Below are 20,632 nucleotides of genomic sequence, written 5' to 3'. Positions count from 1 at the left end.
AAATAAAAACCTAAGTTTATTTTTTGGGGGTAATAATGCCTATGTTAATTCTAGAATTTTTGTAGGTACCTAATTGTTATGTGTTAAGTATATTGCCACGTGGTAATCTCGATTAGCCAACGTCATTAAATTTTTCATTTTTTTTAAATAAAATTAATTTAAATATACCAATAAAAAAAATAACACGTGGATAATAACTTAACATTTAACGGTCGGGTACCTACAGAGTTCCAGAAATATAACTTAAGTATTATTATCGCTAAAAATTAAACTTATGTATTTATTTATAATCGGGAGTTAACCTTAAGTATTTATGTCCTTTTTTTCTATATTTTCAGAGAAAGAGAATTAGTATATGATCTATTTGAAGCTGCCACCAGTATGAGAATGAATAATTATTTTTCGTATCGGAGGAGTAGCGACTGATTTACCTCATGGATGGATAGATAAATGTTTAGATTTTTGCGATTATTTATCAGGCAATGGAGATACTTTAAGCATTCCATTAGTTAGATATCAACGTTCCAACAAAATTACTTGTATGCATCAAAAATTCCAAGTTGCGCGAGGTAAATATATTAAAAAGGGGTAGATTTTAACAGACGGTGCTGCGACAGTTGGCGGTGAACTATCTTTGGGAAAAATGTATTAGTAGCTTATATGCCACTAATACATATACTCATATATATATTTAACAAAAAAACATGTTTGATATAGATACCATCTGATTCCAAAATTAGAGAGAGGATCTAAGGTGAATTACTATCAGATCAAAAAGATGTATGGGTAAACAAGATTTTTTATATCCATACACTGTTCAATATTCAATTATTCAGCTATAATGTGTATATATATCTGTATATAGATATATAGTGAATGGGTTATTGCAGGGTGGAACATCTGAAGGTCATAAATTTTGTTTGTCCATATTCTCTCTCTTGGTTGCTTATGGACACAAAGCCTTTGTGGGGACTTCTTCCTCATGCTGTCTTTATATTGCAACAACGTTATCACATGTGGCAATTACAACTCACTACTCACGGATTACTTTATGTCTAAAATGCCTTAAATTCCCAACAGGCGGTGAGGTTGGGCATCAAAATTGGTGTCCAATAATATTATAATGGCTAATTAACAATTTTTTCCCCTGAACTTTGACATATACTAAATCATGTCCTTTGAACTTTTTTGGCCGTTAAAAATTCCCCTGAATTATTGAGATTGTTAAATTTAAGGACTTTTGTCTAATTTCATTCAATTTTACTGTTTCAGGTACTAAATCATGCTCCCCAGACTTTGATATCTACCAAATCATGCCCCTCAAACTTTTATATGTATTAAATCATGCCCCATGAACTTTCATTCATGTTAGAATTTTTTTACTAAAATTAGATAAAAGTCCTTAAATTTAACAATCTTAATAGTTCAAGGGGAATTTTTAACGGCCAAAAAAGTTCAGGGGGCATGATTTAGTATGTGTCAAAGTTCGGGGGGAAAAATTGCTAATTAACCTATTATAAATAGGTGTCGTACGATTTTGGCCAAAATTAAATATTCACATATTTCAATTTAATAAATAATATAAAATAATTACTGTATAATAAAATTATTATAAATAATATAAAATAGATAAGAGAAATTGAATAGGAATTTTTTAGTACTTTATTTTAATAGGATAATCTTCTATATACAAATATGTGACTAAAATAATATGAAACTAAAACAATAAAATATTGAGAAATATAATCAAACATTTATGGTATTAATTAATTTAGTGATTTAGACATTCATTAATAATATTTTATAACATTTCTCCTTAGATGTCTATAAAAACTGCCTCATTAAAAACCTTGCTAAAAATATTCAATAAAAAAAGGGGGTACAGTGGCAATTAACTCTCTCTTATTTAGGCATTCGTAGAGATCTTCTAATCAACGAATTCCGATCTTATATGTCATCTTTTGAAAACTTGATGTTAGTAATAACTTTGTGAATAAGCATACATCATTGCAACTTGATTGAATATGTTCAACACTAATATAACTATTTTCTTGAAGATGATCATGAAGTAAGAAGAACTTAGTGAAAATGTATTTGGTTCGATCTCCTTTATTATAGCTTTAGTTGAGCAATGATGATACTGATTTATTGAGTGTAATCCATATGTTTCCGGAATATGTTATGTCAGTAATCTTACTCACATTTGCTACTTGCTTCATAAAGTGCAAGTATGTTAGCATGATTTAAAGTTGACTCATTAGAAACCTTGTCAGGAAATCCCAGTGGAACAAAACTTGAGCTAAGGGAAAAAGAGTACAATATATATATTTCATATTCATAATTATTTGTAAGTTCACTCGTTAAAAATCTTGTCAAGAAAATCCAGTGAGACAAAATCTTAACTAAGGGAAAAAAAAGTCCAGCATGAATATGTCTCCCTCTGATGCATATTGTTTTGGTAATAATATACATCATAAGGTTATTGTTATCCCTTTTAAAATATCACATATATTATCTATGACCACATATTTACAATAACTCTTCTACAATATGCGTGGAGTTCTAAATTATGGATGACGAATTCCTAGAACATCAATATTTATCCCACTTATTGAATCATTCATACATGTGTACATACAATATTGATCATACTAAAGTTTAAAGTTTTAATTAATATAAACATAATACATTAGTAATATAAATTTTCATTTGTGATAATAATGGTACTCTACGACCATATATTTGTTCCATTCTTGTTGTACGATCTTATTTCTATATCAAATGATCATATATCTATAATCACTGATGCATATGAAGTACTTCAAGACTTCTCTACTAATACTTATGAATAAACTATATATATTTACAAGTTCTCAATATACAAAAATATATAAAAATTTGTTCTTCAATCATTTATATAATCAAAAACTCTTCAAGAGTCTATCATAACGTATAATTTATGAATTTATATTGCATAGACAACCATACATGATTTTTAAATAATAGTTACTTACATGTCTTTATTATTTCAAACAAAGATCTTTGTCATATAGTGCGCGATTTTAAATTTATATCACTTAAGACATGCATTAAATTCTTCTAAAATTTTTAGATAAGACATATTTAAATTTTTTAATAAATTAGGGTCTCCAAGTAAATAATTTTTTGTTGCAATATTTATGTGACGTTTATACTTCCTCATAAAATATATTCCGGGCTATAATTAAATCATGATCATATTTTTTAATTATTTAAGCCGTATTTCAATTGATCTTATGTCTATGCGAACTTTGTACAATAGTTCATTGTGTACGAATACATATATAAAAATTTCTCATTAGAAATATTTATTTCATACCCTACAGGTCTTACTTCACTTTATGCGAGTAAACTTGTCTGGACTGCGTCATATTATTTAGGCCAAAAATATAATGTATGTCGATAGTTTTCGATAAATTTAATATCATGATCCTTGATATCTCATGTTACTTTATTAGTACATATGCAAACATTCAACATTTATTGTCGATAAAATTTTTATTATATGATAATTTCCTCCTATATTGACATAACTTATAGAGATATCTTTAAAGTATATATTTTTCAAACATGTATATTATTTATAGGTACCTATGTAGAACTACTTCAAGGGTTCAACTATGATCAAATATGTTATGTCTAACTTCTCAAGAGAGTCTTTTCTAGAATACCGTTTCCATCACAGTTATCATTTTTTAATTATCAATACTTTATAACATTAAGGTATCTCCATCGGTACCTCTATATATATATTAATTAACATCTTCAGGATAAATTAAATGAATATAATTTATTACTAATTTCTACATTGTTCATTTACGATTCAGACATTTTTGGAGTACTCATTCTCTCAATTTTGAATAATATTAATTTGCAGTTAGTATATATCATTTTGTACTATATCGTTCTTATATACTTTGTGCAAGAATTATTTTCCAAAAGTCGTCATTGAACTCACATAAGGATTTAAATATATCATAATAATTCAATATTTGTTTAAACTCACATATACTATATCATATTGAACTTCAAGTTCAATAAATATAGTTAAGAGCTTATTTTATTTTTAAGAATGAGTCGTATGTGTATAATTAGAAATACATAAACTTAAAAATTTTGTAAATTCATGATCATATGATCTTATTACATCGATAAGAAGATATGCAATAAAATCTAATAATGACTCAAGATTACTAAAGATATATAATCCAAATATTTTCTTTAAAATAATTTAATATATATATACATTTTCTGGATAGATAAATAAATGCACATATATTTAAATGAGTTATATTAAAAAATTAATTATAAATAAAAATATAGTTTTATCTTATAAATAAGAATTAAAGAAAAACTAAACGAAATTATACATATATTATTTTTAAAATTTAATAATTTTTTTATATAATAGAATATACTTTTACTTTTCTTATGTGTAAAATATATGTATATTCTTCTTTAGAGCATTATAAATTAACAATGAAAAAACTTTTTGGTTCTCAGTCAAATCATTTTACAATTCATTGCATATGATTGATCATGTCAAAACAACTCCATTCATGAACTCCAAGTTCACTATAATTTGTATTTCAATGAAACTTTCGTAAAATAATTTGTAAAATACTACAACATGTAAGTAATTTTCACAAGTTTTATTTTTATATAGAGGAATAAACTAATTATATTATTTTCTAAAACATAGTCATTATTTGTTTATTAAACTTTATATACCTCTTCATCACCAATTTCATGATGTGTATATTTAAAGGTACAAGACAACTTCATCATGTTATTGTAACAGTCAAATAGATATAATCATAATATAGTATTTATTTTTCCCCACGTCTTTCTAACAAGTGGTCAGATTAATTAATACATTATTCAACAGTCTAATTATCATGATTTGATATATTATATATTTAAATGTACAACCAATACATATAATAATTTATTTATTATCGGTTTCATAACTTGATAAAAATTATACATCTAGCTACATACAAAATATATTTGACTACCTCAAGTAGCAATTATATTTAAGACTTCTTCAGATAGCTTATCAAATAATTATTTTGTAATTCATTATCACTTTGAAGAATGTAACTATATTAAATTATATTAGATCACTAACAAAATTTATTATAACATTAATAAATTATATAGTCACTTCTAGTAATATGCAATTGAATTAAGTAGCAAATGTATATGTACATATCATATACTAACAATAATTTGAAATCACTGATTTCAAAAAATAATAAACTAAGTATATATTAATTTGCTTCTGGCATTACTAATAGTGTATATGTCAAATCTAATGTATGAAATAGATTTTCATGTCTATTCATTCTCTTTAAAGAATGATATTTAAATATTCTAAATATATAATAAATTTGTGATATATTAAAATATGTGTATAATTCACATTATATTCAATAGTCAAATTAATTTTACTTTAATTATAAGTGTCCGTTCTACATGTACGTGATCACTATTGTTTAATTTCACACATGACATATAGGCTTCATGTACTTTAATTGTGTGTGATATTTCATCTTTGTATGTCGCTCAACTTGCTTAGTAAAAGCTCAACCTGGCGCAATGATCGTCCCATTGAGTGAATAACTTTGATATGTCCACAATAGTCAGAAGGAAAACAATGTGGATACTATGTCATGAAATTCATTGAGAGTTTCATGAAGGAACAAGATCCAATACGTTGAGTGACAGAAATGGTAAAACACTTAATAAGTAATGTAAATGTTCTTTCTTTTATTTTAATAATAGGTCATTTTACTAATTAATATATGATTTCTTTATATTTTATTTTACATGATAGGAGCAATCCGTACTCAAACTATCCAACCTTAAAGTTTTCTGGATGGTTTTTTGCAAGTAAATTGATAGTTGGGGGGTTTTGCCGCAAAATTACTCTTGAAGTTTTTATTTTTATTTTGTAAAATATGGCCACATAGGATATTTTTTTAGTGACCTGTTATTGCCACGTGGGCAAAATTAGGACTTAACGAGGCTGTACAGACGACACCTTAAAAATGTAAACGGAACAGTACTTTGGAGGATTTTCCCACCGAAATATGAGGTTTGATGGGTTTTTGTAAGTAAATTGATATAGTTGAGGTGGTTTTACCGTAAATTACTCATCATGATGTTATTGTTGGGTTTTATGCCCTAAATAAAACTCTGTTTCAATGTAATCCAGATTATTCTATATCAATAAAGTAACAGAAGTAATTTTTCATTCACTTGTGTATGTTTTGGTTCACTTAATCAATTGCTTGTCTATTTGATTTATAAATTCATCCAAACCCCTTTCACATACTTGAACATGTTTATTGTGTTGTCAACACAGTGGAAAATAAACATGACTATGTGAATAAAGTATTCCTAGATTTATCAGAACACTGGGTTTCACTGATATGACAATCTACAACAGAGTTTACTTACATTTGGAGAAATGTTATGTTCTTTCCAGAACATAGGTTAAAGTAAAGCTCAGGTTGGATGCATGGAGTATGCATTGGAATGGACCGATATTGAACTTTGAATTAGATTTTGAAACTTACCGTAAACATCTATTCAATTCAATATTATAAGTTGATCCTAGATCACATGATTTAAATCCTGATATGGTTAGGCTTAATTTCAAGAGTGTTATTCGTGTTCTTTGATTTGTTAGTTAAGCCTAAAACTTTAGTCTGGGCAATACATACATTTTGGGAACACGGTAGTGCGATTGAGTGGGAGCGCTAACATAAATATGGAATCTATAGCTTCTATCTGGCGAATAGTAAGCAAAGGGTGATTTCCTTCGAGCTTAACCAAACGAGATAAATGATTGAGTACTCATTTCACTTAGTTGAAATATCATTTTATACAGGGTTAAGTGTTTTAGGGTGTTACGGTAATTTAAGTCCCTTTACAGTGTAGATCATCCATATAGAGGATCATTGATCACATTAGGATTATAACAATGGATAACTAATAATGTGTCTATATGGTGGAACATATAGAGCATTCTATATACTGAGAGTGCAATTCTGAGTTCTATGTGTGGATTCAACGAAGAATTAATAAGTCAGTGAATTTAAGTGGTAAATTCTAGATCTGCTTATTGGAAGCTCGGATATATAGACCCATGGTCCCCTCACTAGTTGAGATGATATTACTTGTAGGACTCATTTAATTGATTTTAAGTAATCAATTAAAAATTCTCAAGATAGACTTGTCAGTTTGAGAATTTACCACTTATTAAGGGCAAAACATTAAATAGAGATTTTGAAGGGCATATTTATTAATTAGGAAACTTTAATTAGTTTCATTATTAATAAAATAAATGATAATATATTATTTGATAATTATTTTTAATTATTAAATAATTAGATTTATCATTAATATGGTTGAACAATGGAATTGGCAATTTTTCACAAAAAGGGAAACTATATCAAGTGTAGGAAAAGGAAAGTTGGAAAAGAGGCAAGCCTTGTTTCCACATTGCCTAGGCCGGCCCCTTTACCTTCCTTTTCCCTTTGATTTTCTCAGTTCAAAATGTCAATCATAGCCCTTGGTGGTCTTCTATAAATAGAAGGCAAAGGCTTCAGAGTTTAACACATTTGTACAAGCTTTTCACAGCATTATTCTGAAAGAATTTTCTCTCAGAAAATTCTCTCTGAGCCGCCACCCTCTCTCTCTCTATTCCTTCACTGTTTCGAAATGTATGAGTGCTAGAGTAGTGCCCACACACATCAAGTAATACCTCAATCATAGTGAGGAAGGCTGTGTAGATTTCAGAGATAACAAAGAAGGACTTTCGGGCTCAGATCTTGATTATACTCTGCTACAGAAAGGAATCAAGGGTTAGAGATCTGAGTGGGAGGAGACATATATATTCCGCTGCAATCACTGTAAGATTTCTGATACTCTTATGTGTTTAATTTCATATCGTTTTAGAAGTTCATATTTAGGTTGTTAAATCAACATACTTGTGAGTAGATCTAAGTTCCTGGTGAAATAACTTCCAACAGTTATAGCTACTATAAGTACAGTAGAACTGAATTTGTTTGGTAGGAGAGAAAAATATAGTAATGAGACCCTCAAAAAATTTTCCTCCTAAAATTGGAGAGAAAGTGAATATATGAACAAAAATAGATATGTAAATTACTAATTACCTTCACCAATAATTATTGAAATTAAAATTATACAAACAAAATAGTAACTTTCACATTTGAAATTTTTTTTTTGCCTTATTTACCAAACAATAGAAAAAAAATATTTTCTTTTTTTTCCTTCATAATTTTTTTCCTTTAAAATTTTTACATTTCTTTTTTTTTTTTAACATAGCTTAAAATTATACATTTTTTTTACTTCATTAATAATTATATCTTCTACTTTAAAATGTTTTAACTTTTTGGTTATAAATTTTGTAAAAAAAAAAAAAGTTAAACTTATGTCAGTAGGTAATAATAATATAATCATCACTTCTCTCTATATTCTCCAACTAATTACTCACATGACTGGTTCTCTCACACTGAGTCAAAGTCAATTATTATTAATCAACTACATGTCCACAATTCATGTGTATTTCTATGAATATTGTTATAAACATTAGTGGTGCCTAATACTTTTTCGACATGTCGCGTTACGATTGACTAGTGATATTCTTTATAAGCTATTACATATAGGACCCAATACTTAGTTGGACCAATAACAATACTGACACATAATTAGAACCACAAATACCCTTAGCATTTCTCTATTTCTATATGTATGTGTACAAGTACAAATCTTCAACCATACATTACCATTATTATTATAGCTTTCCCTATCAATACATTATACATTTACTTTTTTATCAACATTATTCACTTCATGCCTTTAAATTAGCACACAGTCAATAATATATACCTAACTTTGTTGTAGATAGTTAGAGGATTTCCGACCATATTTTATTCTATCTTTCACAATATCTAACCAAACCTTCATTTATTTTATTTTGCCTCATATATTAACTGTTACCCGTAATTTTACCCAATATACGTAGACCGACCAAACAGGGACACGTGGACACGAAGGTTTTAACACTCAAATTATCAGCTAAGTCTTTATAAAGACTGGCGTTATCCGGGATCTGCCTCCCGGAGAAGGCATACGAAGTCCCCTATGCTCCCGGAGGCCTAAGTGGCATCAAAGCATCTCCGCGAGGTTTCAGATTTCCTCTGAGCAGTCACCTCGCATTTAATGCCGCATGGGAGGAAACGTGTTGGAATAGGCAATAAGGATCCAAAATTCTACTTTTTAGAGAGCTCTATTGCTGCTAAAATATTTGTAAGCTTTCACGAGATTGTTAAGAAATTCACCTGGCTAGCTCATTGTGATCTTAGGAATACTCTAGTAATATAACAAAAATAGGAGTAAGCCATTACCACTATCACGGGTTGAACCTTTATAAAAAATTTTGTGTTCTTATTACTTAATTATTATTTGTTCATAATCACATTAATAAAAGATTAAGCGTCGGTTGCTAAAATTGATGTCAACACATTATGTTTTTTAGAATAATTAGCAACCTTTTCTCCTGAACTTTCGACAATACTAATTTTGTCCCCTAAAATATACGGTTTGTTAAGAATTCCCCCTGAACTTTTACATTTATAGAAATTTAGTCTTTCTGTTAGGTTCTTTCCCATCATTCTGTTTAAATGCTGACGTGTCTTTGTAAATTAGCAACTTTGCCTTCTAAACTTTGACAATATTATCAAATCGTACTCCCTCAAAATAAAAATGAGAAAGATTAACCATTTTTTTTAGTAAATCTTAAAAAATTAATTTAGATCTTAAAAAAACATTTTCAATGATTAAGAAAATTAAAAAAGAAATTAAATTTTAAAACTAACTAAGCAACAATAAATTATTTATTTTTTATTAAAAATTCATTTAGATATTAAAAAAAAAAATATATTAAAAATTCAATTTTTATAAACACTAAAATTTACGGGAACAAACTTGAATCTATTTTGTTTTTCTCTAAAAAATATAGATTTGTTTAAGTAAACATAACATTTTTTCAGTTTAATTTCTAACTTTTTTTTTCAAAATAATTTTATATTTTTATTGAATTTTTAATTATTTTTCTTTATTTGTTAAGATATGAGTTTATAAATATAAATAAGTTTGATTTTTCTTTTTCAAAAATCTTAGTTTATTTAAATTATTTATTAGATTCTCAATAATTTTGGTTTAATTTTTTAAGATACGTGTTTATAAATAAAATAAAGTTTGAATTTTTTTTAAGGAGTAATTTAAGTTTTTTTTAAGTAAAATTAATATTTTTATCAGGTTTCTTAATACTTTTTATTATTTTTTTCAAAATTAATAAAATATTATAATTTTTAAAATTAATTTTTTTAATAAAAAGGGGTAAAATTTTGTACTGGTCAAAGATGAGGGGGTGAAAGTACTAATTTTTGACGGTAAAAGAAACGGAACCTAACAGAAAGAATATAATTATGTAACTGTTATATTTTAAGAAGCATTTTTAACAAGCTGTATATTATAGGAGGCAAAATTAGATAATGCCGAAAGTACAGAGGAAAAAATACTAATTATTTATTTATTTTTTTTATCTAGTGATGTCTTTAGAAATAATTTTAAATGTATACCCACTATTTTTTTTCAATACATAAAAACTGTTAATTATATGTATTAATTAAAAGAATTACGTTGTATTGATTTATGAATATAGTAATAAAAAAAACATTAAGGATTTATTTATTTTTTAGTTTTTTTTTAGAAAAAGATTTGTTTATTTATTTTTTAGTTAAAATATTGAAAGTTGTATTAATATTGTATTATAAAAATTGTAATGATCAATAACTAACGTTTTATGATATTGTTCTTGATTATTTTTTATTTTTTACTTCTGTAAAAGATTTATTTATTATTTAGCAATTTTCTATTGTTAATTTTATAAATTGGGTACAAGTATCTAGAAAATTAATTTTTTTATTTATAATTTCATTAATGGGAACAAAGAAAAATAAAATTAAAATTTTATTAATTTATGATGTATGAGTTAGTTGACACGTATTTTAACTTTATTCGGTGGACAGTAAGGCAAACCTTTTTTGGTTCTTGAATTGATTGGATACAAACAAGTATACTTTAACTAATATGTACATCCCAAGATCATACATATCAATATCAATGGTCAGAAAAACATCCACATACTATAGGAACAAAATAGGTGTCCCCACCATAGAAATTTTCTATATATATCTATTCTATATAAAGTGTGTCTATATAACTAAATTCTTGGTTTATGAGAAATTTATGGGTGACTTTTTATTTATATTGAATAAAATAATAAAATATTATTTATATATAATAAAATAATAAAATAAAAATAAAACAAATGCTAATTATTAGAGAGTCAGAACATTCTTTAAGTTTCCTATTAAAAAATAACAGTTTTTTGCGTGTAGTTTGGTTGGTTATTTGATGGCACAGAGCCAATGGAGGCAGTGATCACCATTGATGTTCTGTGAAGAGCTAGAGCTAATGTTACTGTTGCTTTTGTGGAGAAGGAGCTTCGTGTTGATGCTTGTCATGGTGCTAATATCATGCTTGTTTTTTAGAATAATTAGCAACCTTTTCTCCTGAACTTTCGACAATATTAATTTTGTCCCCTAAAATATACGGTTTGTTAAGAATTCCCCCTAAACTTTTACATTTATAGAAATTTAGTCTTTTAGTGTCTTTGTAAATTAGCAACTTTGCCTTCTAAACTTTGACAATATTATCAAATCGTACTCCCTCAAAATAAAAATGAGAAAGATTAACCATTTTTTTTAGTAAATCTTAAAAAATTAATTTAGATCTTAAAAAAACATTTTCAATGATTAAGAAAATTAAAAAAGAAATTAAATTTTAAAACTAACTAAGCAACAATAAATTATTTATTTTTTTATTAAAAATTCATTTAGATATTAAAAAAAATATATTAAAAATTCAATTTTTATAAACACTAAAATTTACGGGAACAAACTTGAATCTATTTTGTTTTTCTCTAAAAAAATATAGATTTGTTTAAGTAAACATAACATTTTTTCAGTTTAATTTCTAACTTTTTTTTTTCAAAATAATTTTATATTTTTATTGAATTTTTAATTATTTTTCTTTATTTGTTAAGATATAAGTTTATAAATATAAATAAGTTTGATTTTTCTTTTTCAAAGATCTTAGTTTATTTAAATTATTTATTAAATTCTCAATAATTTTGGTTTAATTTTTTAAGATACGTGTTTATAAATAAAATAAAGTTTGAATTTTTTTTAAGGAGTAATTTAAGTTTTTTTAAGTAAAATTAATATTTTGTAATAAAATTAATATTTTTATCAGGTTTCTTAATACTTTTTATTATTTTTTCCAAAATTAATAAAATATTATAATTTTTAAAATTAATTTTTTTAATAAAAAGGGGTAAAATTTTGTACTGGTCAAAGATGAGGGGGTAAAAATACTAATTTTTGACGGTAAAAGAAACGGAACCTAACAGAAAGAACATAATTATGTAACTGTTATATTTTAAGAAGCATTTTTAACAAGCTGTATATTATAAGAGGCAAAATTTGATAATGCCGAAAGTACAGAAGAAAAAATAATAATTTTTTTTTTTTTTTTTTATCTAGTGATGTCTTTAGAAATAATTTTAAATGTATACCCACTATTTTTTTTCAATACATAAAAACTGTTAATTATATGTATTAATTAAAAGAATTACGTTGTATTGATTTATGAATATAGTAATAAAAAAAACATTAAGGATTTATTTATTTTTTAGTTTTTTTTTTTAGAAAAAGATTTGTTTATTTATTTTTTAGTTAAAATATTGAAAGTTGTATTAATATTGTATTATAAAAATTGTAATGATCAATAACTAACGTTTTATGATATTGTTCTTGATTATTTTTTATTTTTTACTTCTGTAAAAGATCTATTTATTATTTAGCAATTTTCTATTGTTAATTTTATAAATTGGGTACAAGTATCTAGAAAATTAATTTTTTTATTTATAATTTCATTAATGGGAACAAAGAAAACTAAAATTAAAATTTTATTAATTTATGATGTATGAGTTAGTTGACACGTATTTTAACTTTATTCGGTGGACAGTAAAGCAAACCTTTTTCGGTTCTTGATTTGATTGGATACAAACAAGTATACTTTAACTAATATGTACATCCCAAGATCATACATATCAATGGTCAGAAAAACATCCCCATACTATAGGAACAAAATAGGTGTACCCACCATAGAAATTTTTTATATATATCCCCATACTATAGGAACAAAATAGGTGTACCCACCATAGAAATTTTTTATATATATCCCATTAATATTTGAACTGATATTTGATCCTAATTATTAGAGAGTCAGAACATTCTTTAAGTTTCCTATTAAAAAATAACAGTTTTTTGCGTGTAGTTTGGTTGGTTATTTGATGGCACAAAGCCAATGGAGGCAGTGATCACCATTGATGTTCTGTGAAGAGCTAGAGCTGATGTTACTGTTGCTTTTGTGGAGAAGGAGCTTCGTGTTGATGCTTGTCATGGTGCTAATATCATCGCTGATACTTAGATTACCGATTATGGAGAACAAGGAATCTTCGTACTCACTCTACCTGTATGTATTATCTACTTTGATTATTTATTTTGATTGTTTGGATGACGAGAAAATTTCGTGTTGTTGTCGAATTGAGGCTTTTCACTTATCAGTTTTGGTTTTGCTTGATGTCTTTAGTAATTTCGATTTTGTTGATCGACATTTGATTGAGATTGTGTCGATGGTGCCAAAGTGAAACTTATACAATACTCAGATTTCAAATTATTTTTGTTGTTATCGTTTTGCAATTTGAGGTGTGTTTCTGTGAAAATAGTCATTATAAAAATTTTATTAACAACAAAAATTACACTTATGTGACCATATTGCGAAATGAAGAAAAATGAATTGAGCTTTATTGATTGATTGAATGAATTACAAAGAAAGGAAGCAAGTATATATAGCCTAGAGAGAACCGACTTACAGGACTTAACAAAACTATCTAACTTAACAGTATTAACTAACTTACCTAAACAATAGCAACTAACTTTCCTATCTGTTAGTAACAGATCACAAACAAGGAAATGAGTAAAAGAGGTAACTGAGCATACAGTAACATCCTTCAGTAAAAGACTTGCAGTAAGATACAAAACGAGTAACTTAGACTAACACTTAGTCTTTAATATCCCCCCCTCAAGATGGACTGTATAGATTATATACAGACATCTTGTTGATGTGTGTTGCGAGGGTTGTGGAAGGCAGTGGTTTGGTGAAAGCATCAGCCAATTGCAAGTTGCTGGAGACAGGAATTAGACGGATAGTTGCATTGTTGATTTTGTCACGAATGAAGTGACAATCGAGCTCGATGTGTTTGGTGCGTTCGTGGAAAGTGGGGTTGTTGGCGATATGTATAGCAGAGTGGTTGTCACAGTAAATAAAGGCAGGAGTATCTTGTTGAATTTGGAAATCTTGTAGTAAGTATTGGAGCCATGTAAGTTCACTTGTCGTGGCAGCGAGAGCTCTATATTCTGCTTCAGCAGAGCTTTTAGAAATAGTCGGTTGCTTCTTAGTTTTCCAAGAGATTAAGCAATCTCCTATGAACACACAAAATCCAGTAGTAGATCTTCGGGTAATTGGACAAGATGCCCAATCTGAATCTGAAAATCCTCTTAAATGAAGGGAGGAATTTCTGGGGTATAGCAGCCCTTGTCCAGGACTCCCTTTAAGGTACCTAAGGAGATGAGAAACGGCTTGCATATGAGGAGTTCTAGGATTGGCCATGAATTGACTCAATGTGTTGACGGCATAGGTAATGTCGGGTCTTGAGAGTGTGAGGTAGAGTAATTTTCCAATTAATTGCCTATAGGTTGAAGGGTTTGTCAAAGGTTCTCCTTGTTGGTCATCAAGTCGAGTTCTTGGATCCATGGGGGCCTTGGCAGGTTTGCAACCAATGTATCCATTGTCTTCAAGGAGTTGTAAAGTATACTGCCGTTGAGAGATGAAAAGACCATGAGAAGCACGGGCAATTTCGAAGCCAAGGAAATACTTCAGCTGACCGAGAGCCTTGAGTTTAAACTGCTGGTGTAAAGTGTTTTGAAGTTGATGTAAGGCTTCAATGTTGGGGCCTGTGATGACAATGTCATCCACATAAACAAGTAGAGCAATGAATTTGTCATCTTTGCCTCTTGTGAAGAGAGTATAGTCAGCCTTTGATTGTGTGAAACCTTCTTGTAAAAGAGCTGATGTGAGTTTCTTGTACCATTGTCTAGACGATTGCCGTAATCCATAGATGGATTTGTGAAGTTTACAAACGAGATTAGTACCTGTAGGGACATCATTAGACACGGTTAGACCAGGTGGTAAGGCCATATAAACCTCTTCATTGAGGTCTCCATTCAAAAATGCATTGTTTATGTCAATTTGTAAAGTATGCCATTGTTTAATAGTGGATATAGCAAGGAGGAGTTTGAAGGTGACCATTTTGGCCACAGGTGAAAAAGTATCAAAGAAATCAAGGCCTTCTTGTTGCGTATACCCTTGAGCAACAAGTCTAGCCTTGAATCTTTCAACGGAACCATCACTATTGAGTTTAATCTTGTAAACCCAACGACAACCAATAACTCTTCTATTTGGTGGGAGAGGAACAACACTCCAAGTCTTGTTGTTTCTGAGGGCAGTGAGCTCAGCATCCATAGCATCAAGCCATTGTTTAAAATGAATTGCTTGTTTATATGTTTGTGGCTCCTTTAAGGATGTGACTGCAAGTATGAAAGCTTTATATGATTCGGTTAGTCTAGCATAAGAAAGGTATTTATTTAAAGGAAATATGTGCTCATGAAATACAACATTTCTTGAGATAAAAACTTGGTGATTATTAATGTCATAAAGTCTATAACCTTTCACTCCTTGAGGATATCCAAGGAAGACACAAGTTCTTGCTCTAGGATCAAATTTGGTCCTATGAGCAGTGAGTGTAGAGGCAAAAACCAGACAACCAAATACTTTTAAATGTTGATAGTCAGGTTGTCTTTTGAATAATAATTCATAGGGAGTTCTGTTTTGCAAATTTGGAGATGGAGTGCGATTGATCAAAAAGGCAGCTGTCAAGATGCATTCTCCCCAGAATTTTATGGGCATATGAGCCTGAAAATATAAGGCTCGGGCAACATTGAGTAGGTGTTGGTGTTTCCTTTCAGCAATGGCGTTCTGTTCAGGAGTCTCAACACAAGTAAAATCATGTAAAATTCCATTTTTTAAGAAAAGATCTTTAAAACTTAGCTCGGGAGCATTGTCAGATCTAAAGGTTTTAATCATGCAACCAAATTGAGTTTGAACATAAGCTAAGAATTGAGGAATAACATTTAAAGCATCAGACTTATGTTTCAAAAGATAAATCCAAGTAAATCGAGAGTGGTCATCCACAAGAGTGAGAAAGAATCTAAAATTGGAATGAGAAGGTACATGATAAGGACCCCAAATATCACAATGCACAAGATCAAAAATTTTGCAAGCAAATTTACCACTATTTTGAAATGGGAGTTTCTTTTGCTTAGCTTTTGGACAAATGTAACATGGTGAATCTTTATGCAACAAAGAAGTATTACATTTGAGATTATTTTCTAACAATTTCAAGTATTTATTGGATAGATGTCCCAGCCTAGCATGCCAAGTTTCAGCCGTTACATTGAAAATAGGATAACTAGCAGCTTTTTGGTCCAGAATGTATAAACCATCTGCACAATTACCTCTGCCAATCCTCTTCTTGTTGGCAAGGTCCTGCAATATGAACTCATTAATGGTGAATTTAACCTTCACATGATTATCATTTATCAAGCAACTTACAGATATTATATTGTACTTGAAATCTGGCACAAAGAGAACATTTTGCAATGTAATCTTATCTGTGACAGCAACAGATCCACTTTGATGGACAAAAATAAAATTCCCATTAGGGAGAAGTAATCTTGTAGGTGTGACATTGTATACACATTGGAACAATTTTATATTAGAGCAAACATGTCTTGTTGCCCCCGAGTCTAAGATCCATGAATCATTAATTTGAAAATCAATTATGTTAGACATCACAATACCTTGGTTACCTGTACCATTGTTAGTTTCAGGATTGGGAATATTAGCTTGCTGTCCAGCCAACAAATTGAGGAGCTGTTGATATTGCACAGCTGTTAATTGAGGCAGCAAGGTCTGGTTTTCCACTGGTTTGCTGCTGATTTCTTGGTTGGTCTGCAATTGATTAGCAGCAGCGTCTTTTGGTTTGTTCTTGTTGTATCCAGGGGGATACCCGTGGATCTTGTAACACCTCTCAATGGTGTGGCCGAGGATGTTGCAATGAGTGCAAAACGGCCTATTTTTCTTGGGTGGATGAGATTTATTTCCTTGAGGATCGGATCTGTTTGAGTTGGATTTATCTCCTTGAAAGGCAAAAGCAATTCCAGGATTAGGTTCAGAATGTGTGCTAAGATTTCCCTTCTGGTTTTCCTCTTGAGTAACAAGGTGAAAGACCCTATTGATTTCTGGAAGGGGATCCATAATCAATATACTTCCACGAACTTGGGAGAAGGAATCAGAAAGTCCCATGAGAAAAGCCATTATGTGTTCCATGTGATGGTGTTCTTGAAGTTTCTTGACACCACCACAAGTACATCCATTGCAAACACATGCTGGTCTATAGTTGGACAATTGTTCCCAAATGGTCTTCAATTTAGTATAGTACATACTCACAGTTTGATTTTCTTGTTTCAAGTTCATCAAACTTTTTCTTAAATTGTATATGTGAGGACCATTTCTTTGATGAAATCGGACCTTAAGATCAGACCATATAGCAGCAGCGGATTCATCATATAAAATGCTAGATGAAATTTCTTTAGACACAGAATTTAATATCCAAGAAATTACAATGTTATTATTCCTAAACCAAGCATTGTACATAACAGTTTCAGAAGGAGAGGGTTTAGGGATGGTACCGTCCAAGAAGCCAAGTTTATTTTTGACTGAAATAGCCAAGATCATGGCTCTACTCCAAGACATGTAATTGTCTTGACCAGTAAGAAGTTGAGACACCAGCACATTACCAGGATTGTCACCATGGTGCAAATAGTACGGATGTGAAGGATCTTCAAGGTGGCTTCTCTGTTGAATCACTTGTTGATTCAGGTGAGCTTGAAAAGTCGAATTGGAGGCATCTCCAACCATGGCAGGTATTCCATCATTGTCGATACCCTGATTTGAGCTTTGATCATCAGTTGCCATTCAAGATTCTCAGAAACTTCAGCAGTAATAACTTTCGAACAGAAACTGAGAAGATAGAAGAAAGAACAGAACAGAACAGAGTTCTTGATGTAGCGTCGCCGGAGAAGAAGCACGGCGAGAGATTGGATCAAGGGAAAGCATTCCTTTCCCGCTCTGATACCATATTGCGAAATGAAGAAAAATGAATTGAGCTTTATTGATTGATTGAATGAATTACAAAGAAAGGAAGCAAGTATATATAGCCTAGAGAGAACCGACTTACAGGACTTAACAAAACTATCTAACTTAACAGTATTAACTAACTTACCTAAACAATAGCAACTAACTTTCCTATCTGTTAGTAACAGATCACAAACAAGGAAATGAGTAAAAGAGGTAACTGAGCATACAGTAACATCCTTCAGTAAAAGACTTGCAGTAAGATACAAAACGAGTAACTTAGACTAACACTTAGTCTTTAATAGACCATAAATTTAGACTATTATGGTCACAGTATAAATTTAATGTGTAGAAAAATATTATAGGATACCTTATGCTGTGTACTAATTCAGGAACTGGAACCAGAGAATGTTACAAAGATTATAGGATACCTTCTTTTAAACGACTATGATGACCAGCAGTTTCTACGGTTGGCTTCTGCTCAAGAACATTTTGTTCATCAAATCATATCAAAGGCTAAAACTGAACTCCAACTATTAGCTTCTAATTCAGTCTCAAATCCTTTGTCACCTTCCATAAACCCAACTTCAGGTTTCTCTCCATTCTCTTCTACTGCTATTTCAAGGCCTAAATTGTTTTCAATTTTCAAATACCATCTCCTTATTGGGATCCACAGCTTGTTAAGAATTAGAACTCTGAGATTTTACAAATGGAATTCTATGACTCACCCTTGGAACATGAAAAACTTTACCAGTGTTTGAGTTTAGAGGATTAGATGGAGCAAATAAATTCTCGAGTATCATGATTAGGTATGGACAATTACTATATCCAGATGTTGGAATTGGAGGCTTGAATGGTAGAACAAGTAGGAGTCTTTCTGGTCTTTCTGAGATTCCAGTTAAGACTTGTCATTATTATATCAAGGGATTTTGTAAACATGGAAGTAGCTGTAGATATTCTCATGGGAAAGTGATTCCTGAAAGCTTTTCTCAGGCCTATGATTATGCTAATGACGACCATCTTTTCTCACCTGGCACACTTGAGAAGTTGGAGTTAGAAATAATAGAGCTTCTTAAGTCAAGAAGAGGGATTCCTGTTTCGATTGCTTCTCTACCAGCGATGTACTATGAGAAATATGGGAAATATCTACAGGCTGATGGCTACCTCACAGAGAGCCAGAGGCATGGAAAAGTTGGGTATAGTTTAACAAAGCTTCTGGCTCGATTGAAGAACAATATTCGGCTTATTGAAAGGTAAAAGTCTTTGTCTTCGGCTTTAGTTTTTATAGCTGACTATTATATGAGTGCTAAAATATTTCACTCTTGTCCATGATTAGCAGGCCTCATGGACCACATGCCTTAATTTTGGCTGAAGACTCTACTATGTACATGGATCACCAGAATGAAAAGATTGATCCAGGTCCAATTGTTAGCGGGTCAAGGCAGATATATCTAACATTTTCAGCTGAGAGGACTTTCACTGAAGAAGATGTCTCAATCTACCTGTCTATGACAAATGTTATCCTTAAACTTTGATTTTACTTTTTTTTTGTCTACTTCGTTTGTACTGTTGATATGCTAATACTAAAATTACAGTCATATTGATGAAATTTTCCAGTTATTGTATTTCGGGCGAGACGAAAATGCTGGTGGTTATGGTTTAGCCTTACAGGTACTATATTGTCATCTATGATCGATGGTTCAAGATTTAGTTTCTGCTGTGTAATTTGAAAGTCATATTTGTTTAACCTTAGATGACATTACAGCCTCCAGAACTTTGGTTTCAATTAAAATTAAGATAATATATTATTTGTTTTACCATATGCATTTTTGTGTAGTAGTCTCACAATTCAATCAAATGGCTTGGTTTATATAATATTCAGGAATTGAATATAAATATTGTTATGACATGTGCTCTTTCTATGTTTGTTAGGAGTGGGAGAACATAGAAAGAAGTGAGAAACATATATGATATAAGGAAGAGGAAAAACAATTCTGTTATAAAAATGGACAATCCAATTATATGTAAATTCGGCTAGAATGAAAAGTGCAAA

The 20,632-nt window shown here is 29.7% G+C and overlaps 1 protein-coding gene across 2 annotated transcripts; it reads left to right on the top strand.

Moving 5' to 3' along the window:
* The first annotated feature begins 13,512 nt into the window (after positions 1-13,512).
* On the top strand, positions 13,513-20,405 carry LOC115713180 (zinc finger CCCH domain-containing protein 18-like). Of its 2 annotated transcripts, none has more exons than XM_061117472.1 (3): positions 13,513-13,737; positions 18,972-19,832; positions 19,916-20,405. In XM_061117472.1, exons 2-3 carry the CDS (start codon positions 19,381-19,383, stop codon positions 20,112-20,114), a joined length of 651 nt encoding a protein of 216 aa, XP_060973455.1. In that variant the 5' UTR covers positions 13,513-13,737; positions 18,972-19,380; the 3' UTR covers positions 20,115-20,405. The 2 variants fall into 2 exon arrangements, with proteins under 2 accessions (XP_060973455.1, XP_060973456.1); XM_061117473.1 differs by having other exon boundaries at positions 13,514-13,737; positions 19,919-20,405.
* The last annotated feature ends 227 nt before the right edge of the window (positions 20,406-20,632 follow it).

Source organism: Cannabis sativa, chromosome 6, assembly GCF_029168945.1.
Source record: "Cannabis sativa cultivar Pink pepper isolate KNU-18-1 chromosome 6, ASM2916894v1, whole genome shotgun sequence".
Classification (NCBI taxonomy): Eukaryota; Viridiplantae; Streptophyta; class Magnoliopsida; order Rosales; family Cannabaceae; genus Cannabis; species Cannabis sativa.
This window is presented reverse-complemented; position numbering and strand designations above follow the sequence as displayed.

Bases quoted from the DNA above. Each gene is read 5' to 3' on its own strand.
- LOC115713180 (XM_061117472.1), top strand. From the start codon at position 19,381: ATGATTAGGTATGGACAATTACTATATCCAGATGTTGGAATTGGAGGC. The intron at 19,833-19,915 runs GTAAAAGTCTTT...GTCCATGATTAG, and splicing joins AATATTCGGCTTATTGAAAG to CAGGCCTCATGGACCACATG.